Source organism: Vidua macroura, chromosome 9 (assembly GCF_024509145.1).
Source record: "Vidua macroura isolate BioBank_ID:100142 chromosome 9, ASM2450914v1, whole genome shotgun sequence".
Taxonomy (NCBI): domain Eukaryota; kingdom Metazoa; phylum Chordata; class Aves; order Passeriformes; family Viduidae; genus Vidua; species Vidua macroura.
The window spans coordinates 32,436,868-32,458,689 of NC_071579.1; the positions used below are offsets into that span (position 1 = coordinate 32,436,868).

General features: G+C 53.1%; 1 protein-coding gene across 2 annotated transcripts in view; it reads right to left on the bottom strand.

Moving 5' to 3' along the window:
• NEGR1 (neuronal growth regulator 1) overlaps window positions 1–21,822 on the bottom strand; it is a 186,050-nt gene that overhangs the window by 62,938 nt on the left and 101,290 nt on the right. For both annotated transcript variants that reach the window (XM_053985138.1, XM_053985137.1), the window contains exons 3-4: window positions 16,912–17,037; window positions 7,912–8,043 (exon numbers count right to left, since the gene is read on the bottom strand). In XM_053985138.1, the coding sequence (XP_053841113.1) occupies window positions 7,912–8,043; window positions 16,912–17,037 (258 nt within the window). The remainder of the gene's footprint in view (window positions 1–7,911; window positions 8,044–16,911; window positions 17,038–21,822) is intronic.

The window sequence follows — 21,822 nt, forward strand, 5'->3', positions numbered from 1 at the left end:
TCTCGGGGTCATTGCAAAGCAAAGCAGAGCCCGACAGTGCCCCAGCCCAGAGCTCTGAGTGCACCTCCAGGGATGGGCACCCCAAACCTCTGCCAAGGCCTGAGCACACCTTCCATGGGGAAGCACTCCCTGACATCCCAGCCAAACCTCCCCTGCCCAGGCTGCCTCTGCACTCTGCTTCACACACCGAGCTGGAGATGCTCCAGCACGGCCAGAGGAGAGCCTGAGGGGGTTCCTGTGGCCTGAGCTGCTGACTTGCCTTGCAGCAGAGCTGGAGCTGTGCTGGAGCTCCAGCTCCTTGCTGCTGAAGCAGCCAGGCTGAATCCTGGTCCTGAGGGTGATGCCTGAAGTTTGAGCTTTCATATTTCCCAGGCTCTGCACTGCATTGGTGAATAACTCTGAACTCCACACTCAGTGCCAGCAGCTCTCCTCACAGCTCAGTCACACACAACAATCCTTTTCCAGCCCAGAACCAAGGACAGCGCTGCAGCTTCAGCCCAGAAAGTGCAAACAGCAGGGAATGGAGGAGAGCAGCCTGGGAGGGTGGGACTGGAGCACCTGGAGCTGGGATTGGGCAATGAACCCCAATATGGAAATGGACCAAAACTTATAAAAGTGTGAACACTCGTGACTCAGAGTCCATCTTGGTGTAGAGCCTTGGCCAGGCTCCTGTACTGCCCAAGGTGCATCCTTTGAAGGCCCTTTAATAAATCCCTGCTTTGTTCCTTTAACACAGCCCCTGCTCCAGGCAGCCTCTCTGGGCATCAAAGGTCCTGGCACCCCAAGGACAGCAGCACTCGCTGTCCTGGCACCCCGGGGACAGCAGCACTCGCTGTCCTGGCACACCTGGCACCCCAAGGACAGCAGCACTCGCTGTCCTGGCACACCTGGCACCCCAAGGACAGCAGCACTCGCTGTCCTGGCACACCTGGCACACCTGGGACAGCAGCACTTGCTGTCCTGGCACACCTGGCACCCCGGGGACAGCAGCACTCACTGTCCTGGCACACCTGGGACAGCAGCACTCACTGTCCTGGCACACCTGGCACACCTGGGACAGCAGCACTTGCTGTCCTGGCACACCTGGCACCCCAAGGACAGCAGCACTCACTGTCCTGGCACCCTGGGGACAGCAGCACTCACTGTCCTGGCACCCCAAGGACAGCAGCACTCACTGTCCTGGCACCCCGGGGACAGCAGCACTCGCTGTCCTGGCACACCTGGCACACCTGGGACAGCAGCACTCGCTGTCCTGGCACCCCGGGGACAGCAGCACTCGCTGTCCTGGCACACCTGGCACCCTGGGGACAGCAGCACTCGCTGTCCTGGCACACCTGCCCCACCCTGGCACTGCTGGCTCCCGACCAACACCTCCTGGCAGAGCAAGCAGAGGCTTCTCTTGAAGGTGCAAACCATCTCCTGGACGTTTGGGAGATCTGGAGGCTGATGTGCAGCTGCCTGGGCGCTGCCAAGCCCCGTGCTGAGCTGTGCAGCACAATGCCACCCTCTGAGCAGGGACAGCAGCAGCCACGCTCCCACAGGAGCCGTGCTCAGCAGGGATCTGCAGGAGCCAGGCAGAGCTTGCAGAACCTCTGCACAAACCATTCCCCCCCAGAAATCTACAGGAATTCAAACTGCACTCGAGTCTCAAACATGAACTACCTTGTTTTAATCCGACTTCTGAAATGTTAACAAAAACACCCGAAGGACATAAAATGACAACCATTGCCTTGCAGGAGGCTTCCTTCCCCAGCAGTGAAGGGAAATATTTCCTCCAAAGCAGCAACATTCTTCCCTCACCAAGCAGTTGAGGTGCCTTTAATTGTCAGAGCAGTTCTTATCGAATCGGTGTAAGCTGTTTCTCATTGTGTTGCTATGAGATAGCACATCACATAACTCAGACAGGTTCTCAGTGATGAGACCAGCTTGCAAATTAGCTAAACAACAATTTAGTCCTAATGGTGACCAAAAATAACCAGATAAAACCCAAAAAGAAAAAAAAAAAACCAACAAAAAATCCCCAAAAAAACCCAAAACCAAAAAAACCCCAACTGATGTCGTTGTGCATGAACAAAACCTCCAATCTATAGGATCGCAGGAATTCTCCAAAGACCTTTATCTTATGTAAAAAACCCAACAGCCCAAAGCTGTTATTTGCACTGGTTGCACCTGAAATCCTTTGCTGGCAGCCCTTCACTGGCAGCTGCAAACCCAGCTCTGCTGGCCTGGACTTAAACCACCACCCAAATTTCCAGCAGGGCCGTGCTGCCCCCTCACCTCCCTCAGCGGGGTGGGCAGCTCTGTCCCCTCTCACTGTGAGCCCACAGACACAACTCCTGGCCATTCTGTGCTGCCAGCTGTGTGGGACGTGCTGCAGGAGATGTGTCCCCTCCATCCGTGCCCTGAGAGCCTCCCCAGGCTCTCTGACTGCAGCAGTACCTCAAATGTGGGAGTTCTCAGGATTGAGCAGCTCAGGGGATCCATCTGCACTACCGGCTATTGACAGAGGATCCCATCTGCACCATCGGGTTAGAACTGAGCAGGAGGGGCGAGCCAGGAGCTGGGCTGGGCTGAGAGAAGGACCTGCACAGCACAGCCCCCCAGCAGAACCCACTCCCCTCCCAGCACAACCTGCACAGCCCCCCCAGCACAACCTGCACAGAACAGCTCTCCCAGCAGAGCCCACTCCCCTCCCAGCACAACCTGCACAGAACAGCCCCCCAGCAGAACCCACTCCCCTCCCAGCAGAACCTGCACAGCCACAGCCCCCCATCACAACCTGCACAGCCACAGCCCCCCCAGCACAACCTGCACAGCCCCCAACACAACCTGCACAGCCCCCCAGCAAAACCTGCACAGCCACAGCCCCCCAGCACAACCTGCACAGCCCCCCAGCACAACCTGCACAGCACAGCCCCCCCAGCAGAGCCCACTTTCCCCCAACAGAGCCCACTCCCCTCCCAGCCTGGCCACGGTGCCGCTGTCCCGTGCAGGAGCCTGACACAACAAGAGGTCACAGCCTCAAGTTACGTCAGGGAAGGTTCAGGTTCGGTATTAGGAAAAAAAAATTCACCGAAAGAATAATAAAGTACTGGAATTGTCTTCCCTGGGAGGTGGTGGAGTCACCATCTCTGGGTGTGTTTAAAAAAGACTGGACATGGCACTGGGTGCTGTAGTCTGGTTGAGGTGTTGGGGCACAGGTTGGACTTGATGATCTTGGAGGTCTCTTCCAACCTCATCATTCTGTGACTGTGACTCTGAGCCACCCCTGTCCCCAGCAAGGTGTCAGGGAGCAGGACCATTGTCCCCACTCAGAACATCAGCACAGCTCCAGCCGTGCTCTCCTGCGGATGTTTTTGGGTGGAACGAGGTGAAGGGAGGACTCTGCATTCCCCACGTCTGCAGCAGCTGGGGAAAGGAATCCCGAACAAAAGCTGCCTTCCCACAGCAAATCAGAACTTCTGTGGCACACAGGGCAGGCTGGAGCCGTGCCCTGGGCACAGCTGGCACGGGCAGGGGCACGGCAGTGCCTGGGGACTCTGCCCACATCACCCACACCCCGCAGCCCGAGGGCACCACGCAGAGCAGGGCAGGTCCTGCAAACCCCACTGGGCACTGCACCCCACTGCTCCACGGAGAGAGCCAAGAGTCAGAGCTCCAGGAGTCCCCCGTGCCCCTCAGAGCCAAAATCCCCTTTGGGAATGCTCCCTGAGGCCTGAGGAAGCAGCAAAACCCCTGGCAGTGAAGCTTGGCTCCTAAAGCCAATGCTGACCTTAACCCCAGACCCCAAACTTAGTCAGGGATAAAAAGATGGAGCTGCAAATCAGGAGCTATTAGAAACAGAATCAGAGTTCTTGATTTCTGCTTCGAGAGAAGCCCCCTCCTCCCCTCTCTTTTATTGGAGGAAGGTGGAAATTAAAATTAAATTGCTCTGAGCAATTTCATACTTGGTGCCAAAGCAGAGGAGGACTGAGACCTCCAGAAGATATGTGGGCTTTGCCTTCATATTTAATAATTTAACCGAGGCAACTTTCCTTCTTGAATCCAAACTCAGAACCTTGCCAAGGAAATGCTGATCCTAGGTCAGGAACGGGTCACACTTCCCGGGAAGAGTCTCAGTGCCATGTCCAAGGATTGGCAGCCCCAAGCCCTGGTCCTGCGGTGTTTTCCCCCAGGAGATTTAAGGTTACAGATTTAATTAGGCCGGCGTGGCTTGTACAGGATGTCTGATTTCAAAGTAAAATCGGAGCATTATCCATAATGTTATGCAAAGCACCATAGCAACAGCGAGGAGCCTTCGAAGAAATGCTAATGAGGGGAGAAATGCTAATGAGGGGAGAAATGCTAATGAGGGGAGCTGTTCTGCACAACCCGGCCTGGCCAAGCGAAAACAAACACCCCACTTAAAATTCCTAACAAGAACTCACACATTCCTGCATCAGAAAAACCCCACTGCCAGAAGTGCCTTATCAAAGCATCCCAGAGAAATTCCTGATCAAAGCATCCTAGAGAAATTCCTGATCAAAGCATCCCAGGGAAGGGCACAGGATCTGCCTCGGGAACAGACTCCCCAAACCCCACTGGGCTGGCTGAGGGCTCCTGGAAGGGCTGGGATGTCCACCCGGGGTCCCAGGGAATGTGGAACCTGCTCCCAGCACACAGACCCAGGCTCCAGAGGCACAGGAAAACCTGATAAAGTTGGGAATAAAGCCCCCAAGCCCCAAACTGAGATGATTTGCTGAAGGACACAAAACACGTGCATGAAAAATAAAGGGTTAAATCACAGAATCTGCTGAGCTGGAGGAGATCCACGAGCGACCCTGAGTCCTGCACAGGACAGCCCCACGAGTCACCCTGTTCCTGAGAGCATTTCCAGGCTCTGGGGGTCTGTCAGGTTTGGGCAGAACCATTCCAAACAGAAGATTTTACCAACTCAGGGACCCCAACCCTTTGTTTTGCATCCCAGGTTACGACAAGGACAGAGCAGTGCAGTGAACACTTGGATAAACCAAACTGATTGGGACTAAATCAGCCTAATGAGCTTCAGAAACTTGTTAAAAGGCTGAATTAAGCAGATGCAGGGCTGCAGTGTAAGCCCTGAGCAGCCACCAGGGTGAAGCTTTCCCCGGCAGGGAGTGGCAGCAGCCCCTCGAAGCCCCCCAAAAGTGCTGTGGTCAGAGGTGTGGGAGCGCCTGGAGCACAGCGAGGAGGTGAGCTTGGCCAGCAGGCTGCTCAGGAGCGGGCTGGCCAAGCTCAGCATCCCAGCTGGGTCTGAGCACCAGGCACAGACCAGCTGAGCTGGGCTCAAATCTGCCTTCGGGTGGGCACAGGCTGTCTGCCAGGCCCTGCTCCTGCTCTGCTCCCATCTGCTCACCTGGACACCAGTCCTGGGCCTGCTGCTGGGGAGGGCTCGCTAACACAACACCAGGGGTGAGGACCCGGAATTCATCCAGGGAAATGGAAAGAGCAGCCTGAAAACTGGACAAAACCACCCAGGAACGAGTTCAAAAATGTCTTTTCCCTCCCCAAAGCCACCGGATCTTGATTCAGTCCAGTCTGAAAGCTCCGGCTGTAACAGAGCTGTCCAAGGTACCATTACAGGCAAACTGACCCTTAACATGGATTATCCTAAGAAAAGGGAATTCTGCAATGCCACTCCACTTTAAATCCACACTTTCTAGTTATTTAGACAGCTGACACTTTGAAATAAATGCAAATAAATGCCAGTTTCCTGAGGCACATCCCATTCCTCATCCTCTCACTGTGGCCTCAGCTCTACTGGAAATTCTAGGATTTAGCAGCTGCCTTTAATATTTTCCAAGCATGACAGTAATAGAGCAGGAGAGAACGAGCAAAGTGACAGTAGCACCTGGAGAGTTTCAGACCAGCTTTCAGATGACACATTAAATCCAAACACTGGCTCATTCAAAGCAGGGTTCAATATTATAATCTATAAATCAGTATTTGCTTTGCAAAATGTAATGGAAAATGCTAATAGGATTTACTTGTGAAATGAAATTGGATTACTGTTATCTATTTTAACTTGATTTGGTGGAGCATTCCTTCAGCACCAACCAGCAGCTTCAGTGGCTCCTCTCCTTTCGTGTCCCTCCTTTCTTTTGGAATTCAGGCAGATTCTCGGGCCACCCGTTTTCAAAGGGGAATTAGGGAGGACAGACATAAATCAAGTAGGAAATGTAGATGGTGGTGTATCAAGCAGTGTAATGAACCCCCTGTGAGCCATCAGAGCCACGGCACGAGAGCCAGGAGCTCCTCGTTTGTGTGGGGCTGCAAGCTGCCCAGCCCAGAACCCTGAATTTCACAGACTCCTTCAAACCTGGTCATTTCCATGTCCCTGCCCGGGTGACTGAACAGCCTCTCCGTGCCCTGAGCAGCCACGTGCCAGCACCTCCCTGCACCAGGAGTGGAGTCAGGGAATGGCACTGGGAATAGAGCCAGGGAATGGCACTGGGAATAGAGCCAGGGAATGGCACCAGGAGTGGAGTCAGGGAATGGCACCAGGATGGAGTCAGGGAATGGCACCAGGATTCAGCCAGGGAATGGCACTGGGAATAGAGCCAGGGAATGGCACCAGGATACAGCCAGGGAATGGCACCAGGAATGGAGTCAGGGAATGGCACCAGGATACAGCCAGGGAATGGCACTGGGAATACAGCCATGGAATGGCACCAGGAGTGGAGCCAGGGAATGGCACTGGGAATGGAGCCAGGGAATGGCACTGGGAATACAGCCAGGGAATGGCACCAGGAGCACCATCATGGAATGGCATCAGGAATGGTGTCAGGGAATGGCACCAGGAGTGGAGTCAGGGAATGGCACCAGGAGCACCACCATGGAATGGCACCAGGAATGCAGCCAGGGAATGGCTCCAGGAGCGTGTGAGAACAGCAGCAGAGGAAAAGAACTCACAGAATCGTCCCCAAGACACCAAGTCCAACCTTCCCCCAGCACTGCCAAAGCCACCACCGAGCCACGTCCACAGGCACCAAATAAAAGGATGGAATTTCTGGGGAGGAAGCCTTGCTCTTGTCAGTTTGCTATGGAAATGGAGTGCCACTGCATTGTCCCTGTGCCCAAGGAGCACTGGTGCCACTGAACGAGAGCAGTCTGGGCAGCAGGGAATGCCCCAGGTGACAGCAGCAGCCCCACAGCGACAGGGGATGAGGGGCTTTGCTGCCCACATCAGCTGGGACAAGGCCTCTGGGGCAGACACAACGCTGACACCTCATATTTGTGACCAATAAAGCTGCCACAGCGACTCCAAAACCAGAAACTAATCACACACTGGGTAACTGAGCTTAACCAAAGAAAACTCAGAATGAACAAGAGAAATTATTCTCATTGTCTTGCCTGAGTTTTCTCAGATGTTGGAGGGAAAAAGAACATTTCACATCACGCTGAGTGCTAAATCAGACTCAGAGCCAAGCTGAGAGCACCTCCTCGGTGCAGAAATCCCACCAGGTCAGAGCTGCTGGTGCCACCACCACCCAGCAGGGTCCCCAGAGCAGCGTCCCTCTGCCCGCAGTGGGACTGCATGAGCACCCAGCTGCCTCCTCTGGGAGCAGCTCACGCTCCCGTGGAGATCAGGCCCCATCCAAGCACCCAAGCAGAGGTTCTCATCTCCTCACATCACTTCCAGCACCACCACGACAAAGAGAAACCAGGGAGGGCTCGGCCCAACATCCACAGCAGCCACCAGAACCCGCTCAGATCATCACCCAAAAATGAGAGTCTGCACCTCGAGCTCGCTGGGGCCGCCTTGGTGACACCCAGGTGGCCACCACAGAGCACAGCTCCCTCAGCCACTGTGACAAAGCCAGCAGCTCCAGTTTGCTGCTCCAGACTCTCCTTCTCCACCACACTGAGGGAATAACAAATAACAGCACTTACAGTTTACTGTGACTTTTACTTTTTTCACGTCTGGGACCGAGACATCGTTTTCTGCACTGCACTCGTACTCCCCAGCCTGGTCTCTGGTGATGCCGTAGATGTCCAGGTACTGCCCGCTCTCGAAGGGCTTGGCTGAAATGAAATGGTCACAGGAAGAAATTACTGCAGGCTGAGCACACAGCTCCTGACATCCAACACCTGCACGGCAGCCAGAGGGTTTAACACGCTCAGCCTCTGCGGCTTCCACGCAGCAACCCCAGCTCCGAGGGGAGCTGAAACCCCCCAGACTCCTGGAGCTGACCAGAGGCTCTCTCCTGACCCAGCTCCATAGAAAAGCTCAACAACCCCGAGATACAGCAGAGTAATTTGTACCCGATGGGTGCCACGGAACAGCAGCTGTGGCTGCCCCGGCGGTGCCCAAGGCCAGGCTGGACAGGGCTTGGAGCACCCTGGGATAGGGGAAGGTGTCCCTGCCATGGCAGGGGTGGGCAAGGTGAGCTTTACATCCCCTCCAACCCAAACCAGCCCAGCACTGCCCCACTCCTGCCTTCCAAGCTGCAGCATCCCTGAGTGCTGATGGTCTGCAGGCGGGCAGAGCCCAGCCTGTCGCTGTTGGACACGAAATGAGCACACAGAAGCTTGGTGAGCTCAAGAGAGAAAAAGAGAGAATTTTATTTCTGACCTCACAATATATGGAGTTCCAAAAGTGACCGTGGGCTGGAGGATGGAATCGCCACCTCTCCAACCACACTGGTCAAACCAACAGCCCATCAATTCTCTCCTCCCACAAAGAAGGATGCAAAACAATCATTGTTTACATGAACAGTGCGTGAGAACTCTTGCAGAAATATGTAAACATTATCAGAAGGCTGAAGAAGTTTTATGAGAACTGTAAAACTTTCAAAAGAACTATAAAAGAAAACTTAACACTTTTAAAAATCAGGGTAACAGCAGCCTGCCCTGCAGGATGGAGCAAAGCCAGCTCAGGGCCAGCTGCAGGGACCAAAGCCACCCCTGGAGCAGCTGATCCCAGCCAGCTGATCCAATGATTAACAGCTCTCCTTGGCCACAGGACCCAGAGGAATGGGATCTGGGCCTCACACAGGAATAAGGACAGTCCGTGAGTGATTCCCAGGACAAGCAGAGATCTCCTGCTGGGAAACGACAGAGAACCAAACAGAACCACTGGTGTCCATGACTCTGTGCCCTGGAACCCACTGGGAATTGTTCCAGGAACACTGGCCCAGCTCAGCTGGAACCCACCAGGAATTGTTCACAGCCAGGAACACTGGCCCAGCTCAACTGGAACCCACCAGGAATTGCTCACATCCCTGGAACACTGGCCCAGCTCAACTGGAACCCACCGGGAATTGTTCACAGCCAGGAACACTGGCCCAGCTCAGCTGGAACCCACCAGGAATTGTTCACAGCCAGGAACACTGGCCCAGCTCAGCTGGAACCCACCGGGAATTGTTCACAGCCAGGAACACTGGACCAGCTCAGCTGGAACCCACCAGGAATTGCTCACATCCCTGGAACACTGGCCCAGCTCAGCTGGAACCCACCAGGAATTGTTCACAGCCAGGAACACTGGCCCAGCTCAGCTGGAACCCACCAGGAACTGCTCACATCCCTGGAACACTGGCCCAGCTCAGCTGGAACCCACCAGGAATTGCTCACATCCCTGGAACACTGGCCCAGCTCAGCTGGAACCCACTGGGAATTGTTCACAGCCAGGAACACTGGACCAGCTCAGCTGGAACCCACCAGGAATTGTTCCAGGAACACTGGCCCAGCTCAGCTGGGACCCACCAGGAATTGTTCCAGGAACACTGGCCCAGCTCAGCTGGAACCCACCAGGAATTGTTCACATCCCTGGAACACTGGCCCAGCTCAACTGGAACCCACCAGGAATTGTTCACAGCCAGGAACACTGGCCCAGCTCAGCTGGAACCCACCAGGAATTGTTCACAGCCAGGAACACTGGCCCAGCTCAGCTGGAACCCACCAGGAATTGCTCACATCCCTGGAACACGTTTGTCCCCACCTGACACGGGGCACAGGCGCTTCCCCAGCTCCCGAAATCCCGGCCCCTCCCAGCCTTCCCCTGCTGTTCCCACCTGGCTGGGAGTGTTTGGTGTCCCTCAGCTGGAGCTGCTCCCTGCTCCCAGCTGTGCTCCCAGCCCCTCCATGGCCAATTAACAAGTTTGGGTTCCTCACGAGGCGCTCACCACAGCACAAAGCCCAAAGAGTTCAGTGCCATTATTACTGCAGCACAGCCTCTCACAGCAGCCACCACCACAGATGCTGGAAATTATAGGTCTAAGGGTTTAAAAGCCTTGCTGGAAGTGTTTTCCCAGCCTGAAAGCCTTTAATTGGCTGTTAATAACTGTGGCTTTGGGGGCAGTGGGGACAAGGCAGAGCTGCTATGTCATGGCCATCAAGGGGTGAGTTATTGCTGTGTAATAATTCACCAGGGCTTGGCTGGCTCTGGAAAGAGGGGGAAACGTTGGGCTGGTTCTGAACACTGAGGCTCTGACATATCTCCTGAGATCCACACTCTGCTCATTCAACACTGCAGCGTTTCTCAGGTAAAAATGAGCTGGTATCTGTGGGAATAAGCTCAGCCTGCATTGAAACTCTCATTTTCATTGCATTCCATGAGTTATTAATGAGTTCATCTACTTCTATTGAAAAGTAAGAAATGCTTCCCATTTATCATGAAATTGTCAAAAAGGAAAAGATCCTGCTCGTTTCTGTGCAACGCTTTTGGGCAGGTTTAGTTTGTATCTCTAAGATTTTGATCTCACTCTTGTCCCTCAGTTCCTTCACAAAGCCCCAGTTATTTGACCATCTTAGCTGCAGTATTCTTCTCCTTAATTTTTAAAAGGATTTTAAGAAGGCCTGAGGATTCCTAGGAATGCCTTTAATTGTTCCTGAAGGGATGCTCAACCTTCTGAAATGGCCCTTTTCTGAGGAGTGTCCCTCAGAAAGGCCCAGCTGCAGGGTAATGTCACCTCACCCCGAGCGATGGCTCCTGGCACTGAATTTCCTTTAATTGGATCCCAACACCAAACCTCCCAAGGCTGGTACCTACAAGTCCTGTTCGAAAGGAAAGGCCAAAATTCCCATAACTGAGCCCAGAGGACGTGGCCCTTCCCACGCAGAGCTGTGCTTTGGGAAGTTTTGGGAGTGATTTTACTGCTGATCCAAAGGCAAAGGGAGGAATGCCACCAAGCCGTTTCCATTGGGTGCTCTGCTGTCTTTAAACTGTTAATTAATGCCCTCATTTACTCCCCTGGAGCTCCTGGGGAGCCCCAGCCCCATGTTTGATAGCAGGGACCATTGATTTAATGACAAGCTATGCCTTCATCAGCTGAACAATCCCCCAGGATAACCAGCAGGACATTAAATTCTTATCAAATACTCATAAAAATCCTCCGCTCCCTGAGGGGCTGCAGGAAGGACTGACCCACCCGAGCCACCAGCCGTGCCCATGAATGTCACTGCTCTCAGGAGGGGCTGAGGGAGGAGCCTGAGGCCACCTGAGCCATCCCACCTCCCAGGGAATGCAGGTTTTGGGTGTTTTCCAGGGAACATTGCTCATCCATGCTTCCAGCTGACCAGGGCTTCCTCCAAAGGAACCTTCCACGGGAGCTGTGGCTGTCCCTGGATCCCTGGCAGCGTCCCAGGCCAGGCTGGACAGGCCTTGGAGCTCCCTGAGGTGGCACTGGGTGGGCTTTAAGGTCCCAACCCAAACCATTCCAGGATTCCTGACCCAGGAGAAAATAATCCCTGGGTTTGAGCTCCCTGGGCCAGAGCAGCAGCAGCAGGAGGTCACTGCCAACTGAACCTGGAGCTGCAGGGTCAGGAAGGTGCAGTTTGCCACTGAGCTCCTTCCCACAACGTGGTTAATTCTGGAGCAGCCCCTCTGTGTGAAGGGCAGGCAGGGGCAGAGCAGCTCCTCTCTGCTCAGAGATCCCACAGTGCACAATTGCTCTGCTGTGGGGGGAGCTGGGGGAAAACAACAGCAATATCCTCCCCAGCAACATCTGCTCCCTGTTTGGGAGTTAGCAAGAAAAAAGAAGCAAGCCAGGAACTTCCTTCTAAAACTTCCAGCTTTAAAACCATCAGTAAGCAGGAGATGGAGCATTTGAAGGGCTCGCCCTGTGTACACAGGCAAAGCCCTGGAAATCCCACAATAATTCCTGTCAGTTGAGGATTTGCAGCCTGGAAATCCAGGTCTGAAGCACTTGCACTCCAGCAGAGCCCTTCTCCTTTCTGTCAGGGCGGTGGCTCCGGGGCAGGGGAGCCCAGGCTCTGGCAGGGCTGGGTTTGCTTCCTGGGATTTAGGGGGGCTTTTCTCAATCCCTCGCTGTTTCTCCCTGTTCTCAGAGAACGGGAGTGTTCTGCAGTGCTGGACGGAATGAACAACGAGTGTCCTGGTGCCAAGGACCTGCCTGGCATTCCACGTGGGAAAATCTGCCTTATCCACAGTTTCTGGAGCCCTGCTCCTCCCAGTGCAGGCCTCTCCCCACGTCCAGTCATCCTCCTGCTTTGGGAAAGCTGCTGGCCAGGAATGATGGAGATAAAACCCTGAGAACAAGGGAAGAGAGCAGGGAAGAGCTGGGAAATGTGGAAGTAACCAGGGATCCCAGAATCCTGGAATGGTTTGGGTTGGAAGGGATCTGAAATCCCACCTCGCTCCACTGTTCCATGGGCAGGGACACCTCCCACTGTCCAGGAGCTCCCAGCCCCATCCAGCCTGGCCTTGGGCACTGCCAGGGCTCCAGGGGCAGCCACAGCTGCTCTGGGCGCTCAGGGCCTTGCAGGGAAGAATTCCATCGCAGTGTCTGACCCGAAGTGACCCTCCTTCACCTTAACTCCACTGCCCCATGCTGTCCCTGCCTCCCCCGAGCATCCCGTCCCTTCCCCCACTGGGGAAGCTCCCCTTGGGAAACTTCTGCCAAGAGCAAAGCGGAAAAGAATTTTGATGCACGGCACCTGAATTTTGGCGAGGAGGAACGTTTTATCAGGAGGTTTCTGAGTGCCAGTTGCTGCTGCTGCCCGCAGAGCTCTGCCCAAGCACTGGTGGGACACGGCAGAGCTAAAGCTGGAGCGGGGTCCCCGGCAGAACTTCATCCTTTAACATTCTGCCTTCATTCCTAAACTATCGATGCTGCACTTTGCTGGGAAATGTCAGAACAAAATAAGTAATACCTGCAATTTATTCGGGTGACATTTCAACAATACAGATTTGGAGATTACAGCCCGCAGCCCGACGCTGTTACGCTGAGTGGGGAGATTTGCTGGATTTACATAATGGGGCTGTGTAATGAATATTTATAGAATGCGAGCATTTACATAATGACTGCAAGTTAAACATGCACAGTAAAGATTCCAGGCCAATAATTTACGGACTAAGTTTAAAAATCACCTTGAAATGCATTTTATTTTTATTCCTACGAAAGGTTCAATTTATCTCTTGTTCAGAAAAATTGAATCCGACCTCATGCGAGTCGAGGCTGTGTTGATGTAAATCACGATCATATCCTGGAATTAGTCTACATTGAGTCATTTGTATTCAGAGATTTCAGTTCCTTATCTTTTAGCAGCAGCTTTGACAAACAATTTGAGAATATTCTAAATATGCTTGGTTAATATAATTTAGTGCTGGATGGGAGATGCGCTGCCTGCCTGGGAGCCTCATTAGTGCCGCTGGGAATTACAGGAGAACGGGCAGGAATTAGCAAGTGCAGATGAAGCTGAGGCAGGAGGGAGGTGGGGTGCTGCAGACAGAATGCCAAGCACGGCTCTCAGGCGCGGGGGCTCTCGGCTCTCCTGCCTCTCCTCCCTGATGGAGCCAGGCCGGGTTTGCTGGCAAGGGCTGCGGTGCCACTGGAGCCTGTCTGCCCCAGGGCACGGAGCTGCTGCCCTGGCACCGAACATCCTGCTGCCACCGGGGCACAGAGCAGTCCCTGGCACCCCTGGGCTTGCTCCCATCACGTCTGACAGCATTCCTGAGCAAGGAGCCCTTTGGAGACCGTGCTCTCCCTCTCCAGACCCAGCTGGGTCTGTGAATCCCCGGGGGACACCGAGGGCACAGAATCCCAGATCTCTGGGGATGGAAGCGACCAAGGTGGGGATGGAAGTGTCCAAGGCGGGGATGGAAGTGACCAAGGTGGGGATGGAAGTGACCAAGGTGGGGATGGAAGTGTCCAGGGGGGGATGGAAGTGTCCAAGGTGGGGATGGAAGTGACCAAGGTGGGGATGGAAGTGTCCAAGGCGGGGATGGAAGTGTCCAAGGTGGGGATGGAAGTGTCCAAGGCGGGGATGGAAGTGTCCAAGGCGGGGATGGAAGTGTCCAAGGTGGGCTTGGATGGGGCTTGGAGAGAGGAGCACATCCAGGGGGGTCGCTGAAAGCCCTTCTGACTCCCTGCATTCATTGCCACAGGTTCATTTGGGTTGGGCAGTCCCTCTGAGTCCCTGGGGTCCACCACTGACCGTGTCCCCAGATGCCACCTCTTCATTTTCCTGAGCTCCAGAGGAGGATGCTCTGCCTCCCCCTCAGCCCCTGCTGCAGCCTGAGTGCAATAATTCTCTTTTTCTCCTCCTCCCTCTCCAGGAACGTCACCCCAGCTCCTTTCTGCAGCCACTCGAATGCTTTAAGCCATTAATCCAAAGTATCACCAGGGCTTCCAATAAAATTTTATTTGACATTTAGTTAAAATCCATTTTCTGCTACAACTGAATTTTTCCTCCAGTCCCTTGATGGACACTTCAAGCCGAATTCATTGTCATTGTTCTAAAGGTCAAAAGTGAGGGTTTTTTCCCTGATCCTGCTTTGTAAAGCCAACTGTTCCTCAGGATGATGAGAGGCTGTGGCAGCCCACGGAACCCTTCTCGCCTGTAATTACACGGATTTTATACAGGCTGGGGGAGCAGAGCAACCCCTCACTGCAAAGCCAGCTCTGACTGCAGAGTCCCAGCGACAGAGGCAGCTCCAGTCCTGCCTGGGACAGAGCTGGGACAGAGTTGGGGAGCACAAAATCCTCATTTCCAGAGCAGGGATCTCCCCAGAGCCCCAGCTTTGCTCACAGGGAGCAGCTCCAGTGGCCCTGACACCGGCCAAAACCTTTCCTTTCAACGTGCTACGAGGAGCCAAGGGGATACATGGAAATATCAAACAGCAGGGATTCTTTCTGTTGCCATTTTGTTCACAATTTTTCATACACATCATTTAATTCGTTCAGCAAAACCATTCTGATGAACTGTTATCATGGAATAGTGGTTCAGTGGTGTGGAATCCTGGAATATCCTGAGGGAGGGACCCACCAGGATCCTAAGTCCCAACCCTGACACCCCAAAAATCCCACCCTGTAGCAGTGGGAGAAATGAGAGTAAACTGAACCTACTGCATGACCCCTTCGTGTGTTTAACTCTCTTGTTTCCCATTTCTAGAGAGCCCCCGTGCTCCTCATTTCATCCTAGCTTGGATTTTTACTGGAATTGTTCAATCCATGACTGTGATTACAACACATGTAAGGACACATATTCATATTTGGGGTGCTCTGTCCTCATTCCTGTGTTATGGTGATGCCTGAAGTTTGAGCTTTCGTATTTCCCAGGCTCTGCACTGCATTGGTGAATAACTCTGAACTCCACACTCAGTGCCAGCAGCTCTCCTCACAGCCCAGGCACACACAACAATCCTTTTCCAGCCCAGAACCAAGGACAGCGCTGCAGCTTCAGCCCAAAAAGTGCAAACAGCAGGGAATGGAGGAGAGCAGCCTGGGAGGGTGGGACTGCAGCACCTGGAGCTGGGATTGGACATTTAACCCCAATACGGAAATATGGAAATGGACCAAAACTTATAAAAGTGTGCAAACTCGTGACTCAGAGTCAACCAGCTTGGGTGTAGCCATGGCCGGGCTCTTGCAGTGCCCAAGGTGCGCCCTTTGAAGGTTCTTTAATAAATCCCTGCTTTGCTCCTTTGCTCTGCCCAGCCCCTGCTCCAGGCAGCCTCCCAGGGCATCACCGGCACCACGCCAGCCCTGACCCCGTTGTGTTGCCACTGGACACGTAAGACCACCCTCGAGTGCCGTGCCCAGCTCTGGCCCCTCAGTTTGGGAAGGACATTGGGATGCTTGAGCGCATCCAGAGGAGGCAGCGAGGCTGGAGAGGGGCTGGAACACAAACCCTGTGAGGAACGTTTGGAGGAGCTGGGGGTGCTCAGCCTGGAGAAGAGGAGGCTCAGGGGTGACCTCATTGCTCTCCACAGCTCCCTGAAGGGAGGTGCAGACAGGTGGGGTCGGTCTCTTCCACCGGGCAGCACTGACAGAACAAGAGGTCACAGCCTCGAGCTACGGCAGGGAAGGTTCAGGTTGGGTATCAGGAAAAAATTTTCACCTAAAGAATAATAAAGTACTGGAATTGTCTTCCCAGGGAGGTGGTGGGATCACCATCTCTGGGTGTGTTTAAAAAAAGACTGGACATGGCACTGGGTGCTGTAGTCTGGTTGAGGTGTTGGGGCACAGCTTGGACTTGATGATCTTGGAGGTCTCTTCCAACCTCATCGTTCTGTGATGCTGTGACTCTGTGAAATGAGTGCACAGGAGTTTGGGAAGTTCAAAAGAGAAAAAGACCCCATTTTATTCGAACATCTGGAGTTTATAGAATTCCAAAGGTGATCGTGGATTGGAGGATGGAATTACCACCTCTCCAACCACACTGGTCCAAAGATCAATCAATCATTTCTCTCCACCCACAGAGAAATACACAAACTATTCTATTTACACATGAAATTCTGTGGGAGCTCTAACTCTCAAACACGTAAACATTATCAGAAGGCTAAAGAAGTTTTATGAGAACTTTAAAACTTTCAAAAGAACTATTACAGAAAACTTAACACTTTTAAAAATCAGGGCAACACCCGCGGGTTCCCCAGGGCTCAGGGTGGGCACAGCCCTGGTGCTGCTGTCCCCGTGCCCAGGCACTCACCCGAGGGGGAGATGTGTCTCCAGGAGATGGAGGGCTCTGGTTTCCCCGTGGCCAGGCACACCAGGGTGACGTTGCTGCCCTCGTTCACGACGATGTCGCTGGAGATCCGGAATATCTTGGGAGAGACTGCAACGAGACAGGGACAGGGAGTCAGGGGAGCTCGGGGCCACCAGCAGGGACAAAGCCCACCCAGGGGCAGGGGGAGCTGCAAGAGCTCCTGTGGGGGAGCACAGCGCTCTCCATCGCAGCCCAGGAGCTCAGCCCTGGACTGCAAACCCCACAAGCAAAAGCAGCAATTCCCCGTGTTTGTGCAGAGCAGGAGCTGCAGGAGAGCTCCCGGGGGGAAGGATGCTCCTGCTTAAGGGAAGGCTGAGCTTGCTCCTGACAGCTTGCGAAGAAGACAAAATTAGGTTTTCCTGGTACTTTTAAAAATTAATGATGCTGTTCCAGCCACTCCATGTGCACCTGGAGAATCCAATCTGCTCACAAAGAGGACTAAAAGACATTTGTTTTGTTGTTTCCTCTTGCTCTGGGGCTCGTCCATTCCCCTAACCCAAGTGCCTGTCCAGCTGGGGCTTTTCTCTCCCAGATGTGTGCCTGGTTGTGCTGTGTCCCAGCCCAAATGCCCCCGCCTGAAGCCGTGGCTGTGCCCGGACATCCCCCCGGGGGCTGGAAAGCCCAGCCCAGCTGGGCGCTGTGGGATCCCCCCTTGCTGATGTTCTCCAGCCCTTTCCCTGACCAGAGCTGGGCTCAGGCTGGCTCCAGCAAGCTGGGGATTCTCACTGCCAGTGCTTGTGCCTCTGCATGTGTGGGCAAAGGCACTGGGAGGCTGCGGGGAGCATTTCTGATTAGCAGAGAAACTCCATCCTTAGGGAGAGCTGTGGGAAAGGCTGATCCCAGCTCCTCTGCTCCAGAATCCCAAACACCTTTAGGATTTTGGGACTTTGGGCTGCATCCCCACCTCCCAGTGCTGGTTTGGTGTTTTTCCCAATTCCCTAAGGAGGCACGGGGGGAGAGGAGACGCTGCTCTCAGCAGCTCCACTGTCCCTTTCCTCCAGGCTGGAACTAATGCCGTGTCCAGCCCACCTGTGCCACTGCTCCTGCAGCTCTGACTGGGAGCTGGAGTCAGCAAAACACCTTCCAGAACATTCCTGAGCCCCCGGGATTCTGTGCAGCTCCCTCCACGTCACACCTTCCCTGACGGGGCTGCCACGGGGGCTGGCACAGGCAGGACTCTCCAGCTTTTGGCACACGGGAGGAATTTGCTCCTCCAAACACATTTTGTGCCCCTTCCTGCGAATCCCAGCGCTGAACATCTTCACCCAAAGGATGAACCAAGGCCATCCATTCTCCTCCTGCAGCTGGTTGGAGCCTTGGGATGGCAGAGCCCACTCCCAGCTGGCAGCACTGCTGGAACTGAGCAATCCCAGCCTGGGCTGGGCTGGGGGGACCCCAGATCCCACCCAGTGCCACCCCTGCCCTGGCAGGGACATCTCCCACTGCCCCAGGCTGCTCCAGCCTGGCCTTGGGCACTGCCAGGGATCCAGGGCAGCCACAGCTGCTCTGGGAATTCCATCCCAGCCCCTGCCCACCCTGCCAGGGAACAATTCCCAGTTCCCAATGTCCCATCCATCCCTGCCCTCTGGCACTGGGAGCCATTCCCTGTGTCCTGTCCCTCCCTGCCTTGTCCCCAGTCCCTCTGCAGCTCTCCTGGAGCCCCTTCAGGCCCTGCCAGGGGCTCTGAGCTCTCCCTGGATCCTTCTCCTCTCCAGGTGAGCACCCCCAGCTCTCCCTGGATCCTTCTCCTCTCCAGGTGAGCACCCCCAGCTCTCCCTGGATCCTTCTCCTCTCCAGGTGAGCCCCCCCAGCTCTCCCTGGATCCTTCTCCTCTCCAGGTGAGCACCCCCAGCTCTCCCTGGATCCTTCTCCTCTCCAGGTGAGCACCCCCAGCTCTCCCTGGATCCTTCTCCTCTCCAGGTGAGCACCCCCAGATCTCCCTGGATCCTTCTCCTCTCCAGGTGAGCACCCCCAGCTCTCCCAGCCCGGCTCCAGAGGGGCTCCAGCCCAGCACAGGCTGTCAGACAGGCACAAACCCTCCCCAGGTTTTGCTGAAGCCACGAAGATCTGACCCACAAGAAATGTGCAGACTTTTGTTACATTTTGGGGCTTCCCACCAGGAACTTTCCAGTCTTTCCGAGGGAAGATTGGAGCTGTGACATGGTAGAAGGTGGAGAATTTTCCAGACTTACAGGGTGCAGATTAAGTGATTTCCTTTCAAGTACAAGCTTTGTTCCATTCCTAATTGACTGGGCTCTTCTTTAATCTGGGCTTTACAGGGAGGAAATTAAATCAAACCTCGTTGAAGATGTCTGTGAGTCTCGTTACAATGACACTGAGCAGGTCACTGCATTGATGCATTTCCAAAATAGAATTAGAAAGGAAATGAATCTGAGAGGTCCATTAATTAAAATAACCCCCAAATAAGCAGAGAGCTGCAGCCCAGTGCAATCCTGTCAAATGACAGAAGTGGCACAGTGTGAGCTGGGGCTCATGGCTCACCGTGGATGTTATTACTGGCAGTGATTTCCCAGGAACATCGTCCTTCCCGGGGTAGAAATTGGCTTCCAAAGCAATTCTGGAGCCTCGCAGTTTGACACAAATCAGGATTTCTGCCGTATCAGTATGTGCTAATTTTTCTGCTATTTACTGGCTGATAGGGATCATTACATTCAGATCACTAAAATCTGTGGAATTTATTAATTATGCCTCAAGTATATGTGCAGCATCACAATGGAATGTTAATATTTATTAGGAATTTAAAAAATGTTTGTTTTGCATCCGTATTTCTTCCCACACCTCTAAAGACTCTGATCTTGGAGCAGATTTGGCATTTAAAATCTGCTCTGCTGAGCTTGGAGCACACATTAAACCCATCACTGAGCTGCTCCCCACTTCAGCAGCTCCCACCCAGATCACGTGGAGATGTGAAGGTCAGGGGAAAAATTAAATAAAGCAGCAAATAAACATTTATTCAGAAAATGGATTAACAGAAGGCCGAAGAAATGAGATAATAAACAAGGATGAAGGAGGAATTAAACTCCCAAGTAAATTTGGTGCGGGGGTCCAACATGGGAAGTGCTTTGCAGTCATCTGGCTTTTTCTTTTCTAATGTTAAATTAAAACATTAAATTAATGTTAATATTTTAACGCAAACCCTTCCCTCTTTGCACAGTGTTTTTAATTTGAACTTTCCCTTTTTTGGACAGGGTGTGTGAGCAAAGGCCTGGGGAGCTGCTGCGGGAGGAAGGCTGGGAGAAGCAGGGATGGTCAGCCGTGGGAAAAGAAGGCTCAGGGGAGACCGGAGCTCACCGTGTTCCAGGAGTTACGGGGTTAAAGCAGGGGGAGAGCCCTCGCTAAAGGCTCCGGGGGCTGGAGCTGTGTGTCAGGGACGTGACTCGGGAGGCCCTGGCTGGGCTGAGAGCCCCCACAGTTCCACAATGGATTCCACAATGGATTCCACAAGGAATTCCACAATGGATTCCACAATGGATTCCACAATTCCTCAGTGAATTCCACAATGAATTCCACAATTCCACAATGAATTCCACAGTTCCACAATGGATTCCACAATGGATTCCACAATGAATTCCACAATTCCACAATGAATTCCACAATGAATTCCACAGTTCCACAATGGATTCCACAATGCATTCCACAATTCCACAATGAATTCCACAGTTCCACAATGGATTCCACAATTAATTCCACAATTCCACAATGAATTCCACAGTTCCACAATGGATTCCACAATGGATTCCACAATGAATTCCACAATTCCACAATGAATTCCACAATGAATTCCACAGTTCCACAATGGATTCCACAATGCATTCCACAATGGATTCCACAATTCCGCAGTAAATTCCACAATTCCACAATTAATTCCACAGTTCCACAATGGATTCTACAATGGATTCCACAATGAATTCCACAATGAATTCCACAATTCCACAATGGATTCCACAATTCCGCAGTGAATTCCACAATGAATTCCACAATGGACTCTACAATGGATTCCACAATGGATTCCACAATGGATTCCACAGTTCCACAATGAATTCTGCAATTCCACAATGCATTCCACAATGAATTCCACAATTCCACAATGAATTCCACAATGAATTCCACAAAATGAATTCCACAATGAATTCCACAATGAATTCCACAATGAATTCCACAGTTCCACAATGAATTCCACAATGGATTCCACAATGGATTCCACAATGAATTCCACAATTCCACAATGAATTCCACAATGAATTCTGCAATTCCACAATGAATTCCACAAAATTAATTCCACAATGGATTCCACAATGAATTCCACAATGAATTCCACAATGGATTCCACAGTTCCCTCCCGCAGCACATCCCTGGCAGCAGCAGGAGCTGCCCAGGCTCTGGGGGTGGCTGTCCCCTCCCCTGCTGTGCCCCGAGTGCTGCAGTGACACCCTGGGGACCCTCCTGGGCTGAGCTGCCTGCTGGAAGGGCTGGAAGCAGCAGGGGAGCCCTGGGCTCCTCTGAGGGACGGGATAAAATTGATTTCATCAGCGTGGGGAATAGCTGGAAATCACTGCCAGGACACAGGAAACAGATTCTTGCTCTTCCTTTTATGGCTTGGGCATAATAATTGGTTTTTATGAGAAATCCATAGAAAAATTAAAATGTGCTTATGAGGGTGATTAAGCTCCATTCCCACTGACTGAGAATCCTCAGACTTCCCTGCCACAAACCCCCCTCTCTGCCTCATGGGCTCAGGAATTTCAGCGTCGCAGGAAAACCCTGAATTCCCGTTCTTTCCTTCTCCTGTTCTTCCCGCTGTAATCAGAAGGACAAAGCAATTTGTGCCTGGAA